This window comes from Oncorhynchus mykiss, chromosome 17 (genome assembly GCF_013265735.2).
Source record: "Oncorhynchus mykiss isolate Arlee chromosome 17, USDA_OmykA_1.1, whole genome shotgun sequence".
Taxonomy (NCBI): domain Eukaryota; kingdom Metazoa; phylum Chordata; class Actinopteri; order Salmoniformes; family Salmonidae; genus Oncorhynchus; species Oncorhynchus mykiss.
The window spans coordinates 42,080,159-42,104,203 of record NC_048581.1 but is presented as its reverse complement, the minus strand read 5'-3'; the positions used below and the strand labels follow the sequence as shown (position 1 = coordinate 42,104,203).

The window sequence follows — 24,045 nt, the reverse complement described above, 5'->3', positions numbered from 1 at the left end:
GTGCGCCTCGCCTGTTCAGCGCAGCCAGAGCCTCTCTCATCTCATGCGCTATCGGAGTCTCCTGCCTGTTCAGCACAGCCAGAGCTTTTCTCCTCTCCTGCGCTGCCGGAGTCTCCCGCCTGTTCAGCGCAGCCAGAGCCTCTCTTCTCTACTGCGCTATCGGAGTCTCCCGACTATTCAGCGCAGCCAGAGCCTTTCTACTCTCCTGCGCTGCCGGAGTCTCCCGCCTGTTCAGCGCAGCCAGAGCCTTTCTGCTCTCCCGCCTGTTCAGCGCAGCCAGAGCCTTTCTGCTCTCCTGCGCTGCCGGAATCTCCCGCCTGTTCAGCGCAGCCGGAGCCTCTCTCCTCTCCTGCGCTGTCGGAGTCTCCCGCCTGTTCAGCGCAGCCAGAACTGCCAGTCTGCATGAAGCAGCCCGAGCTGCCAGTCTGCAAGGAGCTGTCAGTCTGCATGGAGCAGCCTGAGCTGTCCGTCTGCATGGAGCAGCCTGAGCTGTCAGTTTGCAAGGAGCAGCCAGAACTGTCAGTCTACATGAAGCAGCCAGAGCTGCCAGTCTGCAAGGAGCTGCCAGTCTGCAAGGAGCTGCCAGTCTGCAAGGAGCTGCCTGTATGCAGGATGCCGCTAAAGCTGCCAGCCTGCAAGGAGCTGCCAGCCTGCAAGGAGCTGCCAGCCTGCAAGGAGCTGCCAGCCTGCAAGGAGCGGCCAGTCTGCAAGGAGCTGCCAGCCTGCAAGGAGCTGTCAGTCTGCATGGAGCAGCCTGAGCTGTCAGTCTGCATGGAGCAGCCTGAGCTGTCCGTCTGCATGAAGCAGCCCGAGCTGTCAGTTTGCAAGGAGCAGCCAGAGCTGTCAGTCTACATGAAGCAGCCAGAGCTGCCAGTCTGCAAAGAGCTGCCAGTCTGCAAAGAGCTGCCAGTCTGCAAAGAGCTGCCAGCCTGCAAAGAGCTGCCAGCCTGCAAGGAGCTGCCAGCCTGCAAGGAGCTGCCAGCCTGCAAGGAGCTGCCAGCCTGCAAGGAGCTGCCAGCCTGCAAGGAGCTGCCAGCCTGCAAGGAGCTGTCAGTCTGCATGGAGCTGCCAGTCTGCAAGGAGCCGCCAGAGCTGCCAGTTAGCATGGAGCAGCCAGGGCCGCCAGTCAGCATGGAGCAGCCAGTCAGCATGGAGCAGCCAGAGCTGCCAGTCGGCATGGAGCTGCCAGTCGGCATGGAGCTGCCAGTCAGTATGGAGCAGCCAGAGCCGCCAGTCAGCATGGAGCAGCCAGTCAGCATGGAGCAGCCAGAGCTGCCAGTCGGCATGGAGCTGCCAGTCAGTATGGAGCAGCCAGAGCCGCCAGTCAGCATGGAGCAGCCAGTCAGCATGGAGCAGCCAGAGCTGCCAGTCGGCATGGAGCTGCCAGTCAGCATGGAGCAGCCAGAGCTGCCAGTCAGCATTGAGCAGCCAGTCAGCAAGGAGCAGCCAGATCTGCCGGTCGACCAGACTCTTCCAGATCTGCCAGTCGTCCAGACTCTTCCAGATCTGCCAGTCGTCCAGACTCTTCCAGATCTGCCAGTCGTCCAGACTCTTCCAGATCTGCCAGTCGTCCAGACTCTTCCAGATCTGCCAGTCGTCCAGACTCTTCCAGATCTGCCAGTCGTCCAGACTCTTCCAGATCTGCCAGTCGTCCAGACTCTTCCAGATCTGCCAGTCGTCCAGACTCTTCCAGATCTGCCAGTCGTCCAGACTCTTCCAGATCTGCCAGTCGTCCAGACTCTTCCAGATCTGCCAGTCGTCCAGACTCTTCCAGATCTGCCAGTCGTCCAGACTCTTCCAGATCTGCCAGTCGTCCAGACTCTTCCAGATCTGCCAGTCGACCAGACTCTTCCAGATCTGCCAGTCGACCAGACTCTTCCAGATCTGCCAGTCGACCAGACTCTTCCAGATCTGCCAGTCGACCAGACTCTTCCAGATCTGCCAGTCGTCCAGACTCTTCCAGATCTGCCAGTCGTCCAGACTCTTCCAGATCTGTCAGTCGTCCAGACTCTTCCAGATCTGTCAGTCGTCCAGACTCTTCCAGATCTGTCAGTCGTCCAGACTCTCCCAGATCCGCCAGTCGACCAGACTCTCCCAGATCCGCCAGTCGACCAGATTCTCCCAGATCCGCCAGTCGACCAGATTCTCCCAGATCCGCCAGTCGACCAGATTCTCCCAGATCCGCCAGTCGACCAGATTCTCCCAGATCCGCCAGTCGACCAGATTCTCCCAGATCCGCCAGTCGACCAGATTCTCCCAGATCCGCCAGTCGACCAGATTCTCCCAGATCCGCCAGTCGACCAGATTCTCCCAGATCCGCCAGTCGACCAGATTCTCCCAGATCCGCCAGTCGACCAGATTCTCCCAGATCCGCCAGTCGACCAGATTCTCCCAGATCCGCCAGTCGACCAGATTCTCCCAGATCTGCTAGTCGACCAGGATCTGCTGAAACCGCCAGCCAGCCAGGTTCTGGTAGTTTCTACTACCTGCCTGGGCTTCCTCTCAGTGCTGAGCTTCTTCTCAGTGCTGAGCTTCTTCTCAGTGCTGAGCTTCCTCTCAGTGCTGAGCTACCCATCTGTCCCGAGTTACCTCTGTCCCGAGCTGTCCCTCTGTCCCATGTTATCATTGTGGTGGGTAACCTATTTAGGGACGTTTAGGAGGGGGATTAAAACTGTCATTGAGTGGGGTCCACTTCCAGCGCCAGAGCCGCCACCGCGGACAGATGCCCACCCAGACCCTCCCCTATAGGTTCAGGTTTTGCGGCCGGAGTCCGCACCTTGGGGGGGGGTACTGTCACGCCCTGACCATAGTTTACTTTGTATTTTCTATGTTTTGATTGGTCAGGGTGTGATCTGAGTGGGTATTCTATGTTTCATGTCTTGTTTGTCTATTTCTATGTTCAGCCTGATATGGTTCTCAGTCAGAGGCAGGTGTTCGTCATTGTCTCTGATTGGGAACCATATTTAGGTAGCCTGGGTTTCACTGTGTGTTTGTGGGTGATTGTTCCTGTCCTTAGTGTTAGTTTGCACCAGTTTAGGCTGTTTCGGTTTTCATTACGTTTATTATTTTGCACTGTTTGTATTTAGATTCGTGTTGCTATAGTCAATAAACATGGATCGTAATCTACACGCCGCATTTTGGTCCGACTCTCCTTCACATACAGAAAACCGTGACAAAAACAGCACAGCAAGTAAGTGAAAGAAATAGGTGTGATTATGTTTTACTGGAAATGGGGACATACGTAAATGCCACAAAATAACATTTTGGTCAGTGTGATGTGTCACCTTTATTTTTTTATTATATCTTTTTTTTTACCTCTATTTAACCAGGTAGGCCAGTTGAGAACAAGTTCTCATTTACAACTGTGGTCTGGCCAAGATAAAGCAAAGCAGTGCGACAAAAACAACAACAGAGTTACACATAAACAAACGTACAGTCAACAACACAAAATAAAATAAAAATAGAAAAATCTATGTACAGTGTGTGCAAATGTAGAATAGTAGGGAGGTAGGCAATAAATAGGACATAGAGGCGACAAATAATTACAATTTAGCATTAGACTGGAGTGATAGATGTGCAGGTGATGATGTGCAAGTAGAGATACTGGGGTGCAAAAGAGCAAGAGGGGATTAGGTAGATGGGTGTGCTATTTACAGATTGGCTGTGTACAGGTACAGCAGTAAGCTGCTCTGACAACTGATGTTTAAAGTTAGAGAGGGAGATATAAGACTCCAGCTTCAGAGATTTTTGCAATTAATTTCAGTCAATTAAAGCAGAGAACTGGAAGGAAAGGCGGCCAAAGTAAGTGTTGGCTTTGGGGATGACCAGTGCAATATACCTGCTGGGGCGCATGCTATGGGTGGGTGTTGCTATGGTGACCAATGAGCTGAGATAAGGCGGTGCTTTACCTAGCAAAGACTTATAGATGACCTGGAGCCAGTGGGTTTGGTGACGGATATGTAGTGAGGGCCAGCCAACGAGAGCATACAGGTCGCAGTGGTGGGTAGTATTTAGGGCTTTGGTGACAAAACAGATGGCACTGTGATAGACTACATCCAGTTTGCTGAGTAGAGTGTTGGGGGCTATTTTGTAAATGACATTGCCGAAGTCGAGGATCGGTAGGATGGTCAGTTTTACGAGGGTATGTTTGGCGGCATGGGTGAAGGAGGCTTTGTTGTGAAATAGGAAGCCAATTCTAGATTTAATTTTGGATTGGAGATGCTTAATGTGAGTCTGGAAGGAGAGTTTACAGTCTAACCAGAAAATTAGGTATTTGTAGTTGCCCACATATTCTAGGTCAGAACCGTCCAGAGTGGTGTTGCTAGGCGGGCAGAAGGGTGCGGACAGCAATCGGTTGATGAGTACGCACTTAGTTTTACTAGCGATTAAAAGCAGTTGGAGGCCACGGAAGGAGTGTTGTATGGTGTTGAAGGTTTGTTAGCAGTGTCCAAAGAAGGGCCAGATCTATACAGAATGGTGTCGTCTGCATAGAGGTGGATCAGAGAATCACCAGCAGCAAGAGCGATCATTGATATATACAGAGAAAAGAGTCGTGCTGAGAATTGAACCCTGTGGTACCCCCATACAGACTGCCAGAAGTCCAGACAACAGGCCCTCCGATTTGACACACTGAACTCTGAGAAGTAGTTGGTGAACCAGGTGAGGCAGTCATTTGAGAAGCCAAGGCTATTGAGTCTGCCAATAAGAATGTGGTGATTGACAGAGTCGAAAGCCTTGGCTAGGTCGATGAAGATATCTGCATAGTACTGTCTTCTATCGATGTTGGTTATGATATCGTTTAGGACCTTGAGCATGGCTGAGGTGCACCCATTACCAGCACGGAAACCAGATTGCATAGCGGAGAAGGTACGGTGGGATTCGAAATGGTCGGTGATCTGTTTATTAACTTGGCTTTCGAAGATTTTAGAAGGGCAGGGTAGGATAGATATGGGTCTGTAACAGTTTGGGTCTAGAGTGTCTCCTCCTTTGAAAAGGGGGATGACCGCAGCAGCTTTCCAATCTTTGGGGATCTCAGATGATATGAAAGAGAGGTTGAACAGTCTAGTAAATAGGGGTTGAACAATTTCGGCAGATAATTTTAGAAAGAGAGGGTCTAGCCCAGGTGATTTGTATGGATCCAGATTTTGCAGAACATCAGCTGTCTGGATTTGGGTGAAGGAGAAGCGGCGGAGGGGGTTTGGGCAAGTTGGTGCAGGGGGTGCTGAGATGTTGGCCAGGATGTGGGTAGCCAGGTGGGAAGCATGGCCAGCTGTGGAAAAATGCTTATTGAAATCGATTATCATAGATTTATCAGTGGTGACAGTGTTTCCTATCCTCAGTGCAGTGGGCAGCTGGGAGGAGGTGCTCTTATTCTCTATGGACTTTATAGTGTTCCAGAACTTATGGAATTAGTGCTACAGGAAGCAAATTTCTGTTTGAAAAAGCTAGCCTTAGCTTTCCTAACTGAGTATGTATATTGAGTATATTGGTTTCTGACTTTCCTGAAAAGTTGCATATCGCGGGGCTATTCGATGCTAATTCAGAACGCCACAGGATGTTTTGTGCTAGTCAAGGGTCTGCGGTTAACCAAGGGCTATATCTGTTCTTAGTTCTACATTTTTTTGAATGGGGAAAGCTTATTTAAGATGGAGAGAATAGCACTTTTGAAGAGCAACCAGACATCCTCTACTGACGGGATGAAGTCAATATCTTTCCAGGATACCCATGCCAGGTCGATTAGAAATGCCTGCTCGCTGAAGTGTTTTAGTGAGCGTTTGACAGTGATGAGAGGTGGTCGTTTGACTGCGGAAGCATTACACATGCAGGCAATGAAGCAGTGATCACTGAGATCCTGGTTGAAGACAGCAGAGTTGTATTTAGAGGGCAAGTTGGTCAGGATGATATCTAAGAGAGTGCCCATAGTTACAGATTTAGGATTGTACCTGGTACGTTCCATTTTAATTTGTGTGAGATTGAGGGCATCTAGCTTAGATTGTAGGACGGCCAGGGTGTTAAGCATGTCCCAGTTTAGGTCACCTGTTAGGGATTTCCTCTTCTTCTCTTCTTCCGAAGAGGAGAGGCGAAAAGGATCGGAGAACCAATATGCGGCGTGGTAAGTGTCCATGGTTCTTTTAATACGAAATAGTACACATGAACAACTGAATACAAAAAACAATAAACGTGGAAAACCTAAACAGCCTTATCTGGTGCAAACAAACAATAAGACAGGAACAATCACCCACGAAACACTCAAAGAATATGGCTGCCTAAATATGGTTCCCAATCAGAGACAACGATAAACACCTGCCTCTGATTGAGAACCACTCCAGGCAGCCATAGACTATTCTAGACAACCCCACTAACCACAATCCCATGACCTACAAAAAACCCCAAGACAAAACACACCACATAAATAACCCATGTCACACCCTGGCCTAACCAAAATAATAAAGAAAACACAAAATACTAAGACCAGGGCGTGACATCACCAAACTCTACGAACTCTGAAGATAGATGGGGGGCGATCAATTCACATATGGTGTCCAGGGCACAGCTGGGAGCTGAAGGGGGTCTATAACAAGTGGCAACGGTGAGACTTGTTTCTGGAAAGGTCGATTTTTAAAAGAAGAAGCTGAAATTGTTTGGGCACAGACCTGGATAGTATGACAGAACTGCTGCAGGCTAACTCCACCCCCTTTGGCAGTTCTATCTTGGCGGAAAATGTTATAGTTAGGAATGGAAATGTCAGGATTTTTGGTGGCCTTCCTAAGCCAGGATTCAAACACAGCTTGGACATCCGGGTTTGCAGAATGTGCTAAAGCAGTGAATAAAACAAACTTAGGGAGGAGGCTTCTAATGTTAACATGCATGAAACCAATGCTTTTACGATTACAGAAGTCAACAAATGAGAATGCCTGGGGAATGGGAGTGATGCTGGGGGCTGCAGGGCCTGGGTTAACCTCTACATCACCAGAGGAACGACTGGATTTAACTAGGCAAGTCAGTTAAAAACAAATTCTTATTTACAATGACGGCCTGGACGAAACTGGGCCATTGTGCGCCGCCCTATGGGACTCCAATCACAGCCGGATGTGATACAGCCTGGATTCGAACCAGGGACTGTAGTGATGCCTCATGCACTGAAATGCAGTGCCTTAGACCGCTGCATCCATGTGTGTGTGTTAACAATTTAACTGTACTAGAATGCTTAAAAGGCCGCAATTTTTTAAAATATCGGTTATTGGTTAGGTATCGGTATCGGCCAAAAATGTAATATCGGTGCATCACTAGTATATTCGTCTCCTTTTCAGTACCAATCGGTTCATTTATATATACTCTGATCCTGTATATTATTTAGGGTTAGGAAAGTATTCATGAATTTTAAAAACGATTTGGAGAGCCTTTATGCATGAAATATATTGGTGAATAAAAAAATACAGTGGTTCGATTTGTCCTGAAAGTTGCCATATAAAAACAGTTTAATCTATGATATATTGGAAGGTGATAAATGTGTACAATAGGGGTTGATCAGTTGTCCTCTAAATCTATCCTAATTCTCACTAATCATGGAACTGTCCAGTCGTTGTGAAACGTGGGCCAGGCTACAGGTTTAAACTGCTACTTATGGTCTGCATTAAATAATGAGTCAAATAGGTTACATGTTCCAAATTATTGCACAACGTTAGCCTAATATGATCCACTATTGCTAGCGATCCTCAGGAACAACCACACAAACATGACAAGAGGAAAGAAAGGTGAACTAACGATGTAATGGAATAATGCAAAATGTAAGGAACTAAGACTAAAGTGACAGTTATAAATATATGTTGGTATTAATGACAGTGGCTAACGAGTGGCTAATATTTAACATGGAACAAATTGTCCAAAAAAATACTGTGAAAAGTCTGGGCATATAATTCTAGAAATCATAAATAAACTCGGTAGGTTTGGCACTATACTGTCATTTGCACATGGCTACAGAAGCCTAATAGCTTGGGTCTCCACATTTCATAGCTGCAAGTTAAGAGGCCAACATTTCATAAACTTCACTGTGGAAAAGGTGATATGTTGATATGCTTCAGTTTGCTGCCATGTGACTGGTTTCACATTTGTCTCCAGAGATCATAAGGTGAAATGAACGTAAAACAATTGTCCTTTATATTTACAATCCCCTTATCCAAACGGCTTACTAATTTACATAGCTCTTATCAATAGCCCTTATCTTTTTATAAATTACATTGCAGGGAGAATGCTTTTACCTCTATCAGGAAAAAGAAAATAAGATGTGGTTCCATTTGGAACAGACAGGTTGCTCAACCTTCTTCATCATTTCATTGTGCGTTAAGGTGGTGGAATTATGAGGGAATTAAGTCAAGGTCAGAATATGGCGTATCTGTAGACACACCTCCGCCATACCTTCCTTTATTTGATATCCAAACCAAACTAATAGCGGGTGAATAGCATGCTATTTTCATACTTAAGTGCAAGCTCAGAATTCGCATGGAGAGAAAGGTGCACAAAAAGGGAATTACGTTCCCTTTACGCACACTTAACTCGGGTAGAAATTAGCATCCATGTGAACAAGAGAAGGACACCAACAGCAAAGGAGAGAGATGGAGAGAGAGAATGACAGGGAGAGAGAGTGATGGAGAGAGAGAGAATGACAGGGAGAGAGATGGGGAGAGAGAATGACAGGGAGAGATGGAGAGAGATGGGGAGAGAGAGAATGACAGGGAGAGATGGAGAGAGATGGAGAGAGAGAATGAAAGGGAGAAAGAGAGAGAGACAGAGAGATAATGACAGGGAGAAAGAGAGAGAGATGGAGAGAGAGAATGACAGGGAGAGATGGGGAGGGAGGGAGGGAGGGAGAGAGAGAATGACAGGGAGAGATGGAGAGAGAGATGGAGAAATGGAGATGGAGAATGACAGGGAGAGATGGAGAGAGAGATGGAGAGGGAGGGAGGGAGAGAGATAGGGAGAGAGAGATGGAGAGAGAGAGGGAGAGAGAGGACGACAGGGAGAGAGAGAGAGAGGGAGAGAGAGAGAGAGAGAGAGGGAGGACGACAGGGAGAGAGAGAGAGAGGAGAGAGAGAGATGGAGAGAGAGAATGACAGGGAGAGAGAGAGATGGAGAGAGAGAGAGAGAGAGAGAGAGATGGAGGGAGAGAGAGAGAGAGCGAGAATGACAGGGAGAGAGAGAGATATGGAGAGAGAATGACAGGGAGAGATGGAGAGAGAATGACAGGGAGAGATGGAGAGAGAGAATGACAGGGAGAGATGGAGAGAGATGGAGAGAAAGAATGACAGGGAGAGATGGAGAGGGAGGGAGAGAGAGAGGTGGGATGGGGGACTGAGGGAAGGTAGGAGGTGTAGGATGGCAGTAAACTGAGCCGGGCACACTCTTTGTTATTCTAAGGAGGCTCTTTGTGATGTGCTGATATCCCTGACATGATATTGTAGCAAAATAACACAGCTGATGGCTTTAATTAAAGAGAGAGCAGGAACCCAGACTTCATCAAATAAAGTGGAAATACAGACATTGTCATCCTACAAGAAACATGGTATAGAGGAGAGAGGGCCACTGGTTGCCCTCTAGGTTACAGAGAGCTGGTAGTCCCATCCCCCAAACAACCTGGTGTGAAACAGGGAAGAGACTCTGGGGGTATGCTAATTTGGTATAGATCAGACCTAACCCACTCTATTAAATTAGTCAAAACAAGAACATTTTACATCTGCCTAGAAATTAATAAGGAAAAATGTCCTCGTGTGCTACCTATACACCAATAGAACCCCCATACTTTAACGATGACAGCTTCTCCATCCTAGAGGGAGAGATCAACCATTTCCAGGCCCAGGGACATGTACTAGTCCGTGGCGACCTAAATGCCAGAACTGGACAAGAACCTGATACTCCTAGCACACAGGGGGACAAACACCTACCTGGAATATGCCCTTCTAGACACAACTATGACAAAACAACCAACACAAACGGGTCATAACTCCTGCAGCTCTGCCGCACGCTGGGTCTGTACATCGTCAATGATAGGCTTCGAGGGGACTCTTATGGTAGTCACACCTACAGCTCATCCCTTGGCAGTAGTCCTGCAGACTACTTTATCACTGATCATCAACCCAGAATCTCTCAGAGCTTTCGCAGTCAGCCCACTGACACCCCTATCAGATCACAGCCAAATCACATTCCACTAGAACAGAGCAATACTCAATCAAGAGGCATCAAAGCCAAAGGAACGGCATAATATTAACAAATGCTATAAACAAATACAGTCGATGTCAGAAGTTTACATACACTTAGGTTGGAGTCATTAAAACAAACTACAGTTTTGGCAAGTCGGCTAGGACATCTACTTTGTGCATGACACATAATTTTTCCAACAATTGTTTACAGACAGGTTATTTCACTTATCATTCACTGTATCACAATTTCAGTAGGTCAGAAGTTTACATACACTAAGTTGACCGTGCCTTTAAACAGCTTGAAGAATTCCAGAAAATTATGTCATGGCTTTAGAAGCTTCTGATTGACATCATTTGAGTCAATTGGAGGTGTACCTGTGGATGTATTTCAAGGCCTAGCTTCAAACTCAGTGCCTCTTTGCTTGACATCATGGGAAAATCAAAAGAAATCATGCACGACCTCAGAAAACAACAGTAAAACGAGTCCTATATCGACATAACCTGAAAGGCCGCTCAGCAAGGATGAAGCCACTGCTCAAAAACCACCATAAAAAAAGCCAGACTACGGTTTGCAACTGCACATGGAAACAAAGATCTTACTTTTTGAAGAAATTTCCTCCGGTCTGATGAAACAAAATAGAACTGTTTGGCCATAATGACCATCATTATGTTTGGAAGATAAAGGGGGAGGCTTGCCAGCCGAAGAACAACATCCCAACGGTGAAGCATCTGTGACCAGTTTATTTTTTGTAACTATAACTGGCGCCGACAGAGATGGTCGCCTCGCTTCAAGTTCTTAGGAAACTATGCAGTATTTAGTTGTTTTATGTATTATTTCTTACATTGTTGTCCCAGGAAATCTTAAGTCTTATTACATACAGCTGGGCAGAACTATTGGATATAAGGGCAACGTCAACTTACCAACATTATGACCGGAATACAACTTTCCCGAAGCGGATCTTCTGTTCAGACCACCACCCGGACAATGGATCTAATCCCAGTAGGCGACCCAAAACAACGGCGCCACTGAAGGGGCAGACGGAGTGGCCTCCTGGTCAGGCTCCGTAGATGTGCACATTGCTTACCGCTCCTGAGTATACTACTCGCCAATGTCCAGTCTCTTGATAACAAGGTAGACGAAATTCGAGCAAGGGTTGCCTTCCAGAGAGGCATCAGAGATTGTAACATTCTCTGTTTCACAGAAACATGGCTCTCTGTTGTTGGAATCGGTTCAACCACCGGGCTTCTCCATGCATCGCGCCGACGGAGATAAACACCTCTCTGGGAAGAGGAAAGGTGGGGGTGTATGCTTTATGATTAACGACTCATGAGGTAATCATAACAACATACAGGAACTCAAGTCCTTCTGCTCACCCGATCCAGAATTCCTTACAATCAAAGGCCGGCCATTTTACCTACCAAGAGAATTCTCGGCAGTTATAGTCACAGCTGTGTACATTCCCCCTTAAGCGAACACCAAGACGGCGCTCAAGGAACTTCACTGGACTCTATGTAAACTGGAAACTATATATTTGGAGGCTGCATTTATTGTAGCTGGCGATTTTAACAAAGCAAATTTGAGAACAATGCTACCTAAATTCTATCAGCATATTGATTGCACGACATGCAGGGCTAATACTCTCGACCACTGCTACTCTAACTTCAGTGATGCATACAAAGCCCTCCCCCAACCTCACTTCCGCAAATCCGACCACGACGCCATCTTGCTTGTACCGTCTTATAGGCAGAAACTCAAACAGGATGTATCAGTGACGAGAACCATGCAACGCTGGTCTGACCAACGCTGGTCTGACCAATCTTGAAGCCACGCTTCAAGATTGTCTTGATCACACAGACTGGAATATGTTCCGGTCATCCTCAGAGAACAACATTGACCTATACGCTGACTCGGTGAGTGCGTTTCTAATTAAGTGCATTGGAGATGTTGTACCCACCGTGACTATTAAAACCTACATTAATCAGAGTCGCAATTCAACGGCTCAGACAGGAGACGTATGTGGCAGGGTCTACAGGAAATCACGGACTACAAAAACAGCCACGTCATGGACACCGGCGTCATGCTTCCAGACAAACTAATCACATTCTTTGCCCGCTTTGAGGATAATACAGTGCCACCAACGCGGCTCGCTAACAAAGACTGCCTGCCCCCCCCCCCCCCCCCCCCCCCCCTCCTCTTCTCCATGGCTGTGAGTAAAACATTTAAACGTGTTTACCCTCGCAAGGATGCTGGCCCAGACAGCATCCCTAGCTGCGTCCTCAGAGCATGCGCAGACCAGCTGGCTGGTGTGTTTACGGACATATTCAATCTCTCCCAACCCAGTCTGTTGTCCCCACATGGTTCAAGATGGCTACCATTGTTCCTGTACCCAAGAAGGCAAAGATAACTGAACTAAATGACTACCGCCCCGTAGCACTCACTTCTGTCATCATGAAGTGCTTTGAGAGGCTAGTCAAGGATCATAACACCGCCACCTTACCGGCCACCCACTTCAGTTTGCATACTGCCCCAACAGGTCCACAGATGACGCAATAGCCATCACACTGCACAGTCCCATCTGGACAAAAATAATATCTATGTAAGAATGATGTTCATTGACTAAAGCTGGAGGCCCTGGGTCTCAAACACGCCCTGTGCAACTGGGTCCTGGACTTTCTGACTGGTTGCCCCCAGGTGGTGAAGGTAGGAAACATCATCTCCACTTTGCTGACCCTCAACACTGGGGCTCCACAAGGGTGTGTGCTCAGCCTTCTCCTGTACTCCCTGTTAACCCATGACTGCGTAGCCATGCACGCCTCCAACTCAATCATCAAGTTTGCAGACGACACAACAGTAGCGGGCTTGATCACCAACAACGACAAGAGCCTACAGGGAGGAGGTGAGGGCACTCGTAGTGTGGTGTCAGGAAAACAAGCTCTCACTCAACGTCAACAAAACAAAGGACATGATTGTGGACTTCAGGAAACAGCAGAGGTGGCACCCCCCTATCCACATCGAAGGGACAGCAGTGGAGAAGGTGGAAAGTTTTAAGTTCCTGAGTGTACACACCACAGACAAACTGAAATGGTCAACCCACACAGACAGTGTGGTGAAGAAGGCGCAACAGCGAGGCTGAAGAAATTTGGCTTGTCACCCAAAACCCTGACAAACTTTTACAGATGCACAATCGAGAGCATCATGTCGGACTGCATCACAGCCTGGCACGGCAACTGCACCGCCCTCAACCGCAAGGCTCTCCATAGGGTAGTGCGGTCTGCACAACATATCCCTGGGGGACACCTACAGCACCCAATGTCACAGGAAGACCAAAAAGAGTATCAAGGACAACAACCAACCGAGCCACTGCCTGTTCACGCCGATATCATCCAGAAGGTGAGCTCAGTACAGGTGCATCAAAGCTGGGACCGAGAGATTGAAAAACAGCTTCTATCTCAAGGCCATCAGACTGCTAGACAGCAATTATTAACTCAAGAGAGGCTGCTGCCTACATTGAGACCCAATCACTGGACACTTTAACAAGTGGATCACTAGTCACTTTAAACAATGCCACTTTAATAATATTTACATATCTTACAATACTCATATCACATTTTTATACTGTATTTTATACCATCTATTGCACCTTGCCTATGCCATCGCTCATCCATATGTACATATGTACATATTCTCATTCACTCCTTTAGATTTGTGTGTATTAGGTGGTTGTTGGGGAATTGTTAAGATTACTTGTTAGATATTACTGCACTGTCGGAACTAGAAGCACAAGCATTTCGCTACACTTGTATTAACATATGCTAACCATGTGTATGTGACCAATTAAACTTGATTTGATCTTGAGCCCCACCCTCTTCAACATATACGGTGCATTCAGAAAGTATTCAGACCCCTTCACTTTTTCCACATTTTGTTACGTTACAAAATTGCAAAATTATGTCGTGAATGTGACCCGTTTGTTTTTGGATGCAATGTTCAGACATTCATTGAATAGCTACAGCATAACACAATCATCCAAACTGGAAAATGTAGGCTACATTTGTCCTCCCGCTCACTGAGGAAAGATTGACGTAACACAAGCGGTCATGTTTAGACTCTCGGATGACAGAAACCACAATATGAATTAGTTAATAATAATTACTATTTATAATTCATCACATCACGCATGAGATCACCATTGAATAATTCAGTAAAACACTTTCTAGAAATAGAAAGTAATCCAAAGATTGGTAGAGATATTAAGAGGAGACAAGATGAGTTTGGTCTGTTTGCAGTATGCATGTTGAAGAGGGTGTGTCGTCTACCATCGTTTACATCCTATCATTCACTTCCGGAAGTTCACTCGAAAAATGAGTGAACCCTCCCTCACGTCATCACGTCAAACCCAGAATGAGTTGTATGTCTACAAACATGGCTGCACACATAGCTGGAATTAGCTTAGCTCATCATAAATCAGTACAACCTTCGAAAAAGTATTTTACACACATAATGTGTCCATTACAATCTATACAATAATTAGAAGGCATGATTAGTCATCAGTACTTGAAAACATGTGAATAAAACAGTAAATAAATACCACACAAAACATTTTCTGATGGTGATTTATTGATTATTTGCTATGTGCGATGTGAAATTATAGTTTACACAGGATCCAACATTATGAGGGGTTTGGGGTGTCCGGGTCCGTGATGATGACCACGCTGGCTCCTCTTCTCAGCAAGGGACACACTTTGTACGTTGACAATTGGTACAGCAGTCCCACACTCTTCTAGCATCTGCTCTCCAACAGCACAGGGGCCTGTGGCACAGTCAGGTTGAACAGGAAGGGGATGCCAGCATTCGGATGCAGGATGATGCAGAGATGGGAGGTGGAGTTCAAGGAGAACGGTCAACAGCTGGCAGTAAAGTGGCATGACAAATGAGGTGGACCACCTTCCCTGAGAGAAATCAAACCAGACTGTGTGCTTGACTATAACCTCAAAATGGGGGCCGTGGATAAGGCGGACATGATAAACAGCTTTGTGGAATGCACTCTGGAAAACGACCAATTGGTATTTTTCCATCTGATCGACACTGCTGCCCTCAATGGCCACATAGTTCACCACCAACTAACAGGTGAGATGATTACTGAATAAGGTATTTTTTGTAATTGGACGTACAGTTAACATACAAATCACATCCAGTTCCATTATGCAATTATAGTGACAATATCTCACCCACATACCCACTGCCTCCTCATCCTCTCCCTTCCCTCATCCTCCCCTCTCCCTCCCCCCCATGGGTAAAGTAATTACCTACCAAAAGTACAGAGAGAACCTCATGAGAACCTCATGAGAGCTGGAGGATCACCACACCCCTTGGCGCCCATCCACTGGGGGTCGTCCTGCTGCAGACAATTCCCTACGCCTCACTGCACGGAATTTTCCCTGCAAAGTCCCTCAAACTGCTGCTCAAAGTAGTCACACACGGAGGCACTGCAAAGTCTGCCTGTCTGGCACCAGGAAAAGGGAGCAAAGGAGGTTGACAAAGTGCATGTGCTTAGCTTGTGATACACCTCTATGTGTTTCACCATGCTTTGGGGGGTATCATGTGCTCAAGCACTATTGAGCACATCTGCAGCAATTACTGACTGACTGACCTGACAGGTGACCTGCCATGATATTATGCCTTTAGAGGTGGGGGGTGGAAATGCAGTTGTTGTTCAACCACTGCATGAATATGAATTATGGGTTATGCATATTCCGTTTTTTTTCCTTCAGAAAAACACGTTTTTGTTGTTGTTGTTCAACATATTGGCCTAAGTGTTTTCTTGCTGTGTTTACATCCAGGTAGACTGTTAAGGAGTGTACGCTAGCATACAAAAGCTGGCCTCAATCTCCAGCTCGAAAGATGCCCAGCTCCAGTTATGATATTGGCAAATAATGTTTGTTTGTGTGTGTGGTTTCTGAAAGTACTTCTCTGATGCAATTAGCATTGTTTTACGGCGCTAATAGCACAATTGAATAGAACACCATAAAGGTTATGAAATTAGTAAGGTTACCTCGCGTGTCTGCGGTTATCAGGGATAAACACAAAAATATTATGCTCCATACACACAGTGAGCTACAGTAGAAATGACATAACACGACATACAATAACTATTATAACATAATAAGGCACTTACTTTGATAGAAATGCACACATTTCCAGTGATCATGCAGTAATGAAAACAACGGCGAATTCAATGTGGGCGCCAGACGGAAAATGTGAACACGTGTGTGCAGGTCTTGTTCTGACTGGAGATGCGCAAATGTCTGCAGAAACAATTGGGAAGTGCTTGGGGAAGTTTGTCCGGGTCAGTAATGCCTCAAAAATAAATTGTCCGCAAAAGTGAAATGGCCTGATTTTATGTGAATTAATGAGGCGGAACACACCTCAATTCAAACTGTTGTTAGAAAACTAAACTTGTTAGAAAATCATTTGAAATTGACAAGATGAAACAGCTTATAAATATATACAGGCAGCGTGCCTTGGTTTGAGGGCAGTGCAGATTAACTGTCCTGTTGTGTAACAATCACATTTTGGAACAGTGAGCGCATTCTGACATCACGTGAATAAAACAACACACTGGGGACGATAAAGATATATGGAACTCACATGTGAAAAGGTTAAATGGAACAAGTTTGGAAGCACCAAGACTATTCCTAGAGCTGGCCGCCCGGCCAAACTGAGCAATCGTGAGAGAAAGGCTTTGGTCGGGGAGGTGACCAAGAACCCGATGGTCACTCTGACAGAACTCCAGAGTTCTTCTGTGGAGATGGGAGATCCTTCCAGAAGGACAACCATCTCTTCAGCACTCCACCAATCAAGCAAGTGGGAGACTAGTCAGGATCGAGGCAAAGATGAACAGAGCAAAGTACAGAGAGTTCCTTGATGAAAACCTGCTCCATAGCACTCAGGACCTCAGACTGGGGCAAAGGTTCACCTTCCAACAGGACAACAACCCTAAGCACACAGCCAAGACAGTGCAAGAGTGGCTTCGGGACAAGTCTGTCGATGTCCTTGAGTGGCCCAGCCAGAGCCCGGACTTGAACCCAATCGAACATCTCTGGAGAGACCTGAAAATAGCTGTGCAGCGATGCTCCCCATCCAATTTGACAGAGCTTGAGAAGATTTGCAGAGGAGAATGGATGAAACTCCCCAAATACAGAGGTGCCAAAATTGTAGCATCATCCCAAGAAGACCAGAGGAAGTAATCACTTCAACAAAATACTGAGTAAAGGGTCTGAATATTATGTAAATGTGATATTTTAAGTTTTTGCTAAAAAAACTTTTTTTGTTTTGTCATTATGGGTTATTGTGTGTAGATTGACAAGGGAAAACAACTATTTAATCATTTTTAGAAAAATGCTGTAACGTACATTTTTGGGGAAAAAATAAAGGGGTCTGAATACTTTCGAATACACTGTATATCAACGAATTGGCGAGGGCACTAGAACAGTCTGCAGCACCCAGCCTCACCCTACTAGAATCTTAAGTCAAATGTCTACTGTTTGCTGCTGATCTGGTGCTTCTGTCCCAAGGAGGGCCGCACGTAGATATTCTGCACAGATTCTGTCAGACATGGGCCCTGATAGTAAATCTCAGTAAGACAAAAATATTAATAATGATGTTCCAAAAAAGGTCCAGTTGCCAGGACCACAAATACAAATTCTATCTAGACACCATTGCCCTAGAGCACACAAAAAACTATACATACCTCGGCCTAAACATCTACACACTTCGGCCACAGGTAACTTCCACAAAGCTGTGAACGATCTGAGAGAGAAGGCAAGAATGGCTTTCTACGCCATCAAAAGGAACATAAAATTCGACATACTAATAAGGATCTGGCAACAAAAAAAAATTGAATCAGTTATAGAACCCATTGCCCTTTATGGTTGCGAGGTCTGGGGTGCACTCACCAACCAAGAATTCACACAATGGGAAAAACACTCAATTGAGACTGCATGCAGATATCTGCAAAAAAAAATCCTCTGTGTACAACGTATTACACCAAATAATGCATGCAGATCAGAATTAAGTCGATACCTGCTAATAATAAAAAAAACTGAAAAGAACCGTTAATGTCCAAAAATCACCTAAAAGGTAGCGATTTCTAAACCTTCCATAACAAAGCCATCACCTACAGAGAGATTAACCTGGAGAAGAGTCCCCTAAACAAGCTGGTCCTGGGGCTCTGTTCACAAAACACGAACAGACCTCACAGAGCCCCAGGACAGCAACACAATTAGACCCAACCAAATCATGAGAAAACAAAAAGAATTGCATGACACGGAATGGAAAGAATTGACAAAAAAACAGAGCTAACTAGAATTATATTTGGCCCTAAACAGAGAGTATACAGTGGCAGACCCAAAATGAAGGGAAGCTTTGACTATGTACAGACTCAGTGAGCATAGCCTTGCTATTGAGAGAGACCACCGTAGGCAGACCTGGTTCTCAAGAGAAGACGGGCTGTGTGCACACTGCCCGCAAAATGAGGTGGAAACTGAGCTGCACGTCCTAACCTGCCAAATGTATGACCATATTAAAGACACATATTTCCCTCAGATTACACAGACCCTAAAATAATTTGAAAACAAATCCAATTTTGATAAACATCCATATCTATTGGGTGAAATACCAAAGTGTGCCATCACTGCAGCAAGATGTGTGACATGTTGCCACAAGAAAAGGGCAACCAGTGAAGAACAAACGACATTGTAAATATAACCAATATTTATATTGATTTATTTTCCCTTTTGTACTTTAACTATTTGCACATCGTTACAACACTGTATATAGCCATAATATGACATTTGAAATGTCTCTATTCCTTTGGAACTTTTAGGTTTACTGTACATTCTTTCACTTTAGTATATTATCTATTTCACTTTGGTACACACAGAGACAGACAGACAGACAGACAGATGTCCCTCTCCCTTTGAAAGTAGACATCCTCTCACGCTTCTCTTTTTACATGATGTGTACTGCGCCTGCGCACAATTTGGCTTTGGCACACAATTATTAGGCTATTACCATCAAGTTACGTGAAATAAAGTTGTACTGCGCAGCATGGACTTCTTAGCTCACCGTGTTAGTGTTGAGTTGCCAAAATGCAAAGCATCACCCAGTTGTTGAGAAGGACTGTTCCATATCCACATATATTGTAGGGACCATTATTTTCTCATAATTTTGCCCAACACCTGCACATGCAACAGACCATCCTCTGAAGTCGTAATCTTTCTATGGGTAGAATGTCAGCGTGAACGAAAATGGATAAGGGAGAGAGAGAGAGAGAGAGAAAAAGAAAGACAGAGTAGAAGCGAGAGAAAGAAAGAGTAAACAAAAGAGAAAGAAGGAGAAAAAGAGATCCAGAAAGACAGCCAGACCAACCAAACAAATAACCAACCAACCAGTCATCAGTCCAACTCACAATCTCCGCCTCGGGCCCTCCGAAGTCGAGGAAGATCATGCGCACGCCGTCGTCGGAGGACATGCGCAGGCGCTCGAAGGGCTGCTGGAGGAGCACCGTCTTCCTGATGCCCATCTCCTCGGTGAACAGGGAAAAGCCCTCGTTGATGTGAACTCCCAGGTTGCACTCCTTCCCGTTCCAGCTGCAGGCTGCCAGGGACCACAGGGGGGGGAAAGGGTAACACAGGTTGGTCACTAAGGGCCGGTTTCCCAGACACAGATTTCTTCATTCTTCATGAAGATTCTTCATTGATCTTGCGTAATTAAGCCCAGGACTAGGCTTAACCTGTGTCCAGAAAACCACCCCTAAACGTTTTTATTGTAAGGCGTTCTAGGTGAAAGCATCTGCTAAACATTGTAAATGCGTTCACGTCTCTGTTTCACTCCCCTTACAAAACAAAATACTAAAAGCTACAGTAGTTTATTGACTGATCTGTTCTCTGACAAATTGACAAGGACAGCTCTTATGAGACATACTTCCCGAAGTTGATCATATAGTCAGTATGAATGCAGACAGTTGCAATTAATTTATTTTGTAAGTCCAGCTTAGATGTGGCTGCCTCCCATGAATGCAATGAGTGACTTTTTATTGACAATATGCTGCACCACACCAGAAAACCAGTAGAGGGCAGTACTACCCTATTTAAACAGCCAGACCTGCACATACTTGCTGTTGGTCTTTTGCTTGACTATCTGCTGTTGTTTTGCAGGAATCCATGATGCCATATACACTTACAGTTGGATCATTTAAATGTTACTTTTCAAAATACCTGTTCTGCAGCAACGATACATGGTTAGTGTGACAAACTCTCTCAGAGGGTGATGCCAAGCACCAAGTTGAATAGCAATAATGAATAATGAATAATACAAATAATGAATAATAATGTAATGAAATACATTTCTGAAATATGCCCCTGAAGATGGGGGTAGATCAGCTTTAATATTGAAGATAGATTGGGGCTTCTGTCAATGTAATTGTCTGCATCATTTCCAATCCCCAATGTTTTTACCTACACTGCAGTAGGCCTACAGATTATCTTTTGAAGACCGTGTTAGCCCTCTGAGCTAAAAGCCTAGACATTTTCTCAAGGAGCTAACGTAAGTCCTCCTGTCTCAGACCTCTCATGACACGAGCATGGTTCCATACTGAAACCCTGTCTGAGACCTGAAGACTTGTGTTAACTTCCCGAGCTCATGCCTAGGCTTATGCTCAGTCGGGCTAACTTGGCGGAGGCTCCTCGTTCCGTACCTTGTCTGAAACCTGAAGACTCGCATTAGCTCCCCTAGGCTTTAGCTCAGCAGGCTAACTTCATCCGCTACTCCTTCATCCGTACCTGTGGTGACTTCCTGGATGAGCTCTGCGGCGTTGTGGCAGCCGTCCACCAGCATGTGGGTCCAGGTTGAAAGCTCCTTGGCCGAGTTCACCCGGAACACGTGGGTCTCTACACCCTGCTTGGTGCCCATGCGCAGCCCAAAGGAGAGCTCAGAATCCAGCAGGGGAGAGCTCTTCCCCGGACCCGAGTGGACCAGTCTGGAGGAGGCGGGGAGGGTAAGAGAGGGGGAGAGAGATGGCATGGAGAAAGGGGGCATAGGGAAGGGATAGAGGGGGAAAGGTGGTAAGAGGGTGGAAGAGAGAAAATGGTGGAGGGAGGGGGGAGAGGAAGAGTAGGACATGAAAGAGGAGGGAGGGAGGGAGGGATGGAGAGAGAGAGGGAGAAAGAGGATAAGTAGGGAAAGAGCGAGAAGAAAAAAAGAGAACAGAGAAAGTGGAAAATGAGAGAGAGAACCATGAGGGGTAGAGAAAACTCAAAACACAACTTGCTGGTTTTCCTAATAATTTTCACATTAATATGACAACATGCGTCAATGGGCCATTTATGGAAGATTATTAAGTATGCCAATAGCCCAGTTTGGGGCGTGTTTAAGTATGATTTGCTGTTTGGCCAGAATGTCTTGACAGACTGGCTTTAAATACAGTACAGGCAAACAGGGTAGTGTGTGTACATGCGAATGTGTCACTCCTAGTTATGATGAGATAATGACTTTTTGACCCAATGATCTTAAGCCGTGGCTCGTCATTTAACTGACTTGGCTGGAAGGAGATTTGACTGTCTGGTTTCAGCCGTACACAGTGTGACACTGCCACATGTTAGGTGACAGGCACGTACACACTTATACATGACTGGTTTAAAGTTACAAAATCTTGCAAGGTTAAACTTTTCTACATGTCTTTTCACAACTGTTTATGTGATGTACTGTATCTGCCAGTTCTGACTGCATTATTTGCACTGGAAAGCACTGGCAAATCAAAGATGGCCACCATATCCGGTTCCGTTGCCCATCCCTTTAAGAGAGAATGTCCGTTGAAGAAAAGGTTTTTGGGGAAATGTTTAGTGTGTACCCGGGGCTAAGGTTTTAGATAGTGTTTGTGTCCTACCTGGTTGTGATGAGCGGGTGGCTCTTGACTGGGCTGTTGATGCTGTCTTTAGTGTCAGGCAGGGTGGGGTATAGCAACAGGTCTCTCTCAGTCAGCAGAGCCAGCAACGGTCTCTCTGGACCCTGGGTCGCCTTGGGGGAAAGGACAGACACACACACTTTTTCTGAATCAAATGTCACAACATACACTACCGGTCAAAAGTTTTAGAACATCTACTCAAGGGTTTTTCTTTATTTTTACTATTTTCTACATTGTAGAATAATAGTGAAGACATCAACACTATGAAATTACACATGAAATCATGTAGTAACCAAAAAAGTGTTAAACCAATCAAATTATACATTTGAGATTCAAATAGCCACCCTTTGCCTTGATGACACTGTCGCATATTCCAATGCTTCTTTGACAAAAGGCTAAGATCAAATAATAATTTTCAATTCCATAATAAAGTACAAACAAGGGGAATGTTTAACAACATCATTTATTCAGCAGAAATAACAACGAGTGTCTAGTTTCTGACAATTTCACTCCTTTCATCCCAAAATGTATTGATTTGTCAGCATTCACGGTAGGCAAGACTGCTTTAAAACTTTGAAAGAAATATATAATTCTTGGAAAATTCCATGTGTTGTGGTGCTTGACGGTAATGTTCCGTCCATCAAGGGCTTTTACTACATTGTTGTTGGGTTTTCAACAATATTGGCCTAGTCCAGAATTAAAAAGCTGTCTCTCTGGTTATTCTCCATTAAAATAATTCTGATTCCAGGACTTAATTTGTGTCTGGGAAACGGGCCCTATATGTTTCATTCCTTGAACAACGTTCATTATTTTGCCTTTGTAAGGCACATACTACCTATTAGCTGGCAGCTCCTTAGCACAAGGCTAACGTTAATGCTAAACCTATTCTCAGAAAACACAGAAAGTTGCTTTCAATAAACTAAACAGACATGTCGTACAGTCTTCAGTCGACTGCTTCTAGGCTAGTCGCTAATGCAGTTAAACAGAACACAGTGTTAGTCAGACAGTATTTCATTCTGTTCATTGCTAATCTGGCTTTCGCATTGCTAAAATGCTAAATGCTGAAAAAAATACATAGCAAAAATGTCAAATACATGTGAAACATAAAACAATGTGCCAAATAATAAAATGTCCATACAAATGTGCGTATTACAAATATATTTACAAATGTATGTCACGTAGTAAAAAGTCCATTCGGAAAGTATTTAGACCCCTTGACTTTTTCCACATTTTGTTACGTTACAGCTTTATTTTAGAATTGATTAAATTGTTTTTTTCCCTCTTCAACCTACACACTACCCCTTTAATGACAAAGCAAAAACAGATTTGTAGAAATATTAGCAAATGTATTTTTTTTTAAAACACTATAAGCGTGGCACACCTGTATTTGGGGAGTTTCTCCCATTCTCTGCAGATCCTTTCAAGCTCTGTCAGGTTGGATGGGTAGCGTCGCTGCACAGCTATTTTCAGGTCTCACCAGAGATGTTCGATCGGGTTCAAGTCCGGGCTCTGGCTGGGCCATCCAGAGACTTGTCCTGAAGCCACTCCTGCATTGTCATGGCTGTGTGCTAAGCGTCGTTGTCCTGTTGGAAGCTGAATCTTCACCCCAGTCTGAGGTCCAGAGCGCTCTGGAGTAGGTTTTCATCAAGGATCTCTCTGTACTTTGCTCCTTTCATCTTTCCCTCAATCCTGACTAGTCTCCCAGTCCCTGCCACTAAAAAATATCCCCACGCCCCCATGCCACTACCATGCTTCACCGTAGGGATGGTGCCAGGCAGTGAAGGCTGCAGAGGGGAGGATGGCTCACAATAATAGCTGGAACGGAGCGAATGGAATGGCAACAAACACATGGAAAGGTTCTTCCATCTCCACAGAGTGACCATCGGGTT

General features: G+C 45.4%; 1 protein-coding gene across 2 annotated transcripts in view; it reads right to left on the bottom strand.

Moving 5' to 3' along the window:
* Positions 1-24,045, bottom strand: part of LOC110493904 (alpha-1-syntrophin) — a 78,753-nt gene that overhangs the window by 4,539 nt on the left and 50,169 nt on the right. Inside the window, exons 5-7 of one of the 2 annotated variants that reach the window (XM_021568493.2) lie at positions 22,139-22,269; positions 21,036-21,232; positions 19,644-19,851 (exon numbers count right to left, since the gene is read on the bottom strand). In XM_021568493.2, the coding sequence (XP_021424168.2) occupies positions 19,644-19,851; positions 21,036-21,232; positions 22,139-22,269 (536 nt within the window). The remainder of the gene's footprint in view (positions 1-19,643; positions 19,852-21,035; positions 21,233-22,138; positions 22,270-24,045) is intronic. The other variant, XM_021568494.2, reaches the window with a different exon arrangement.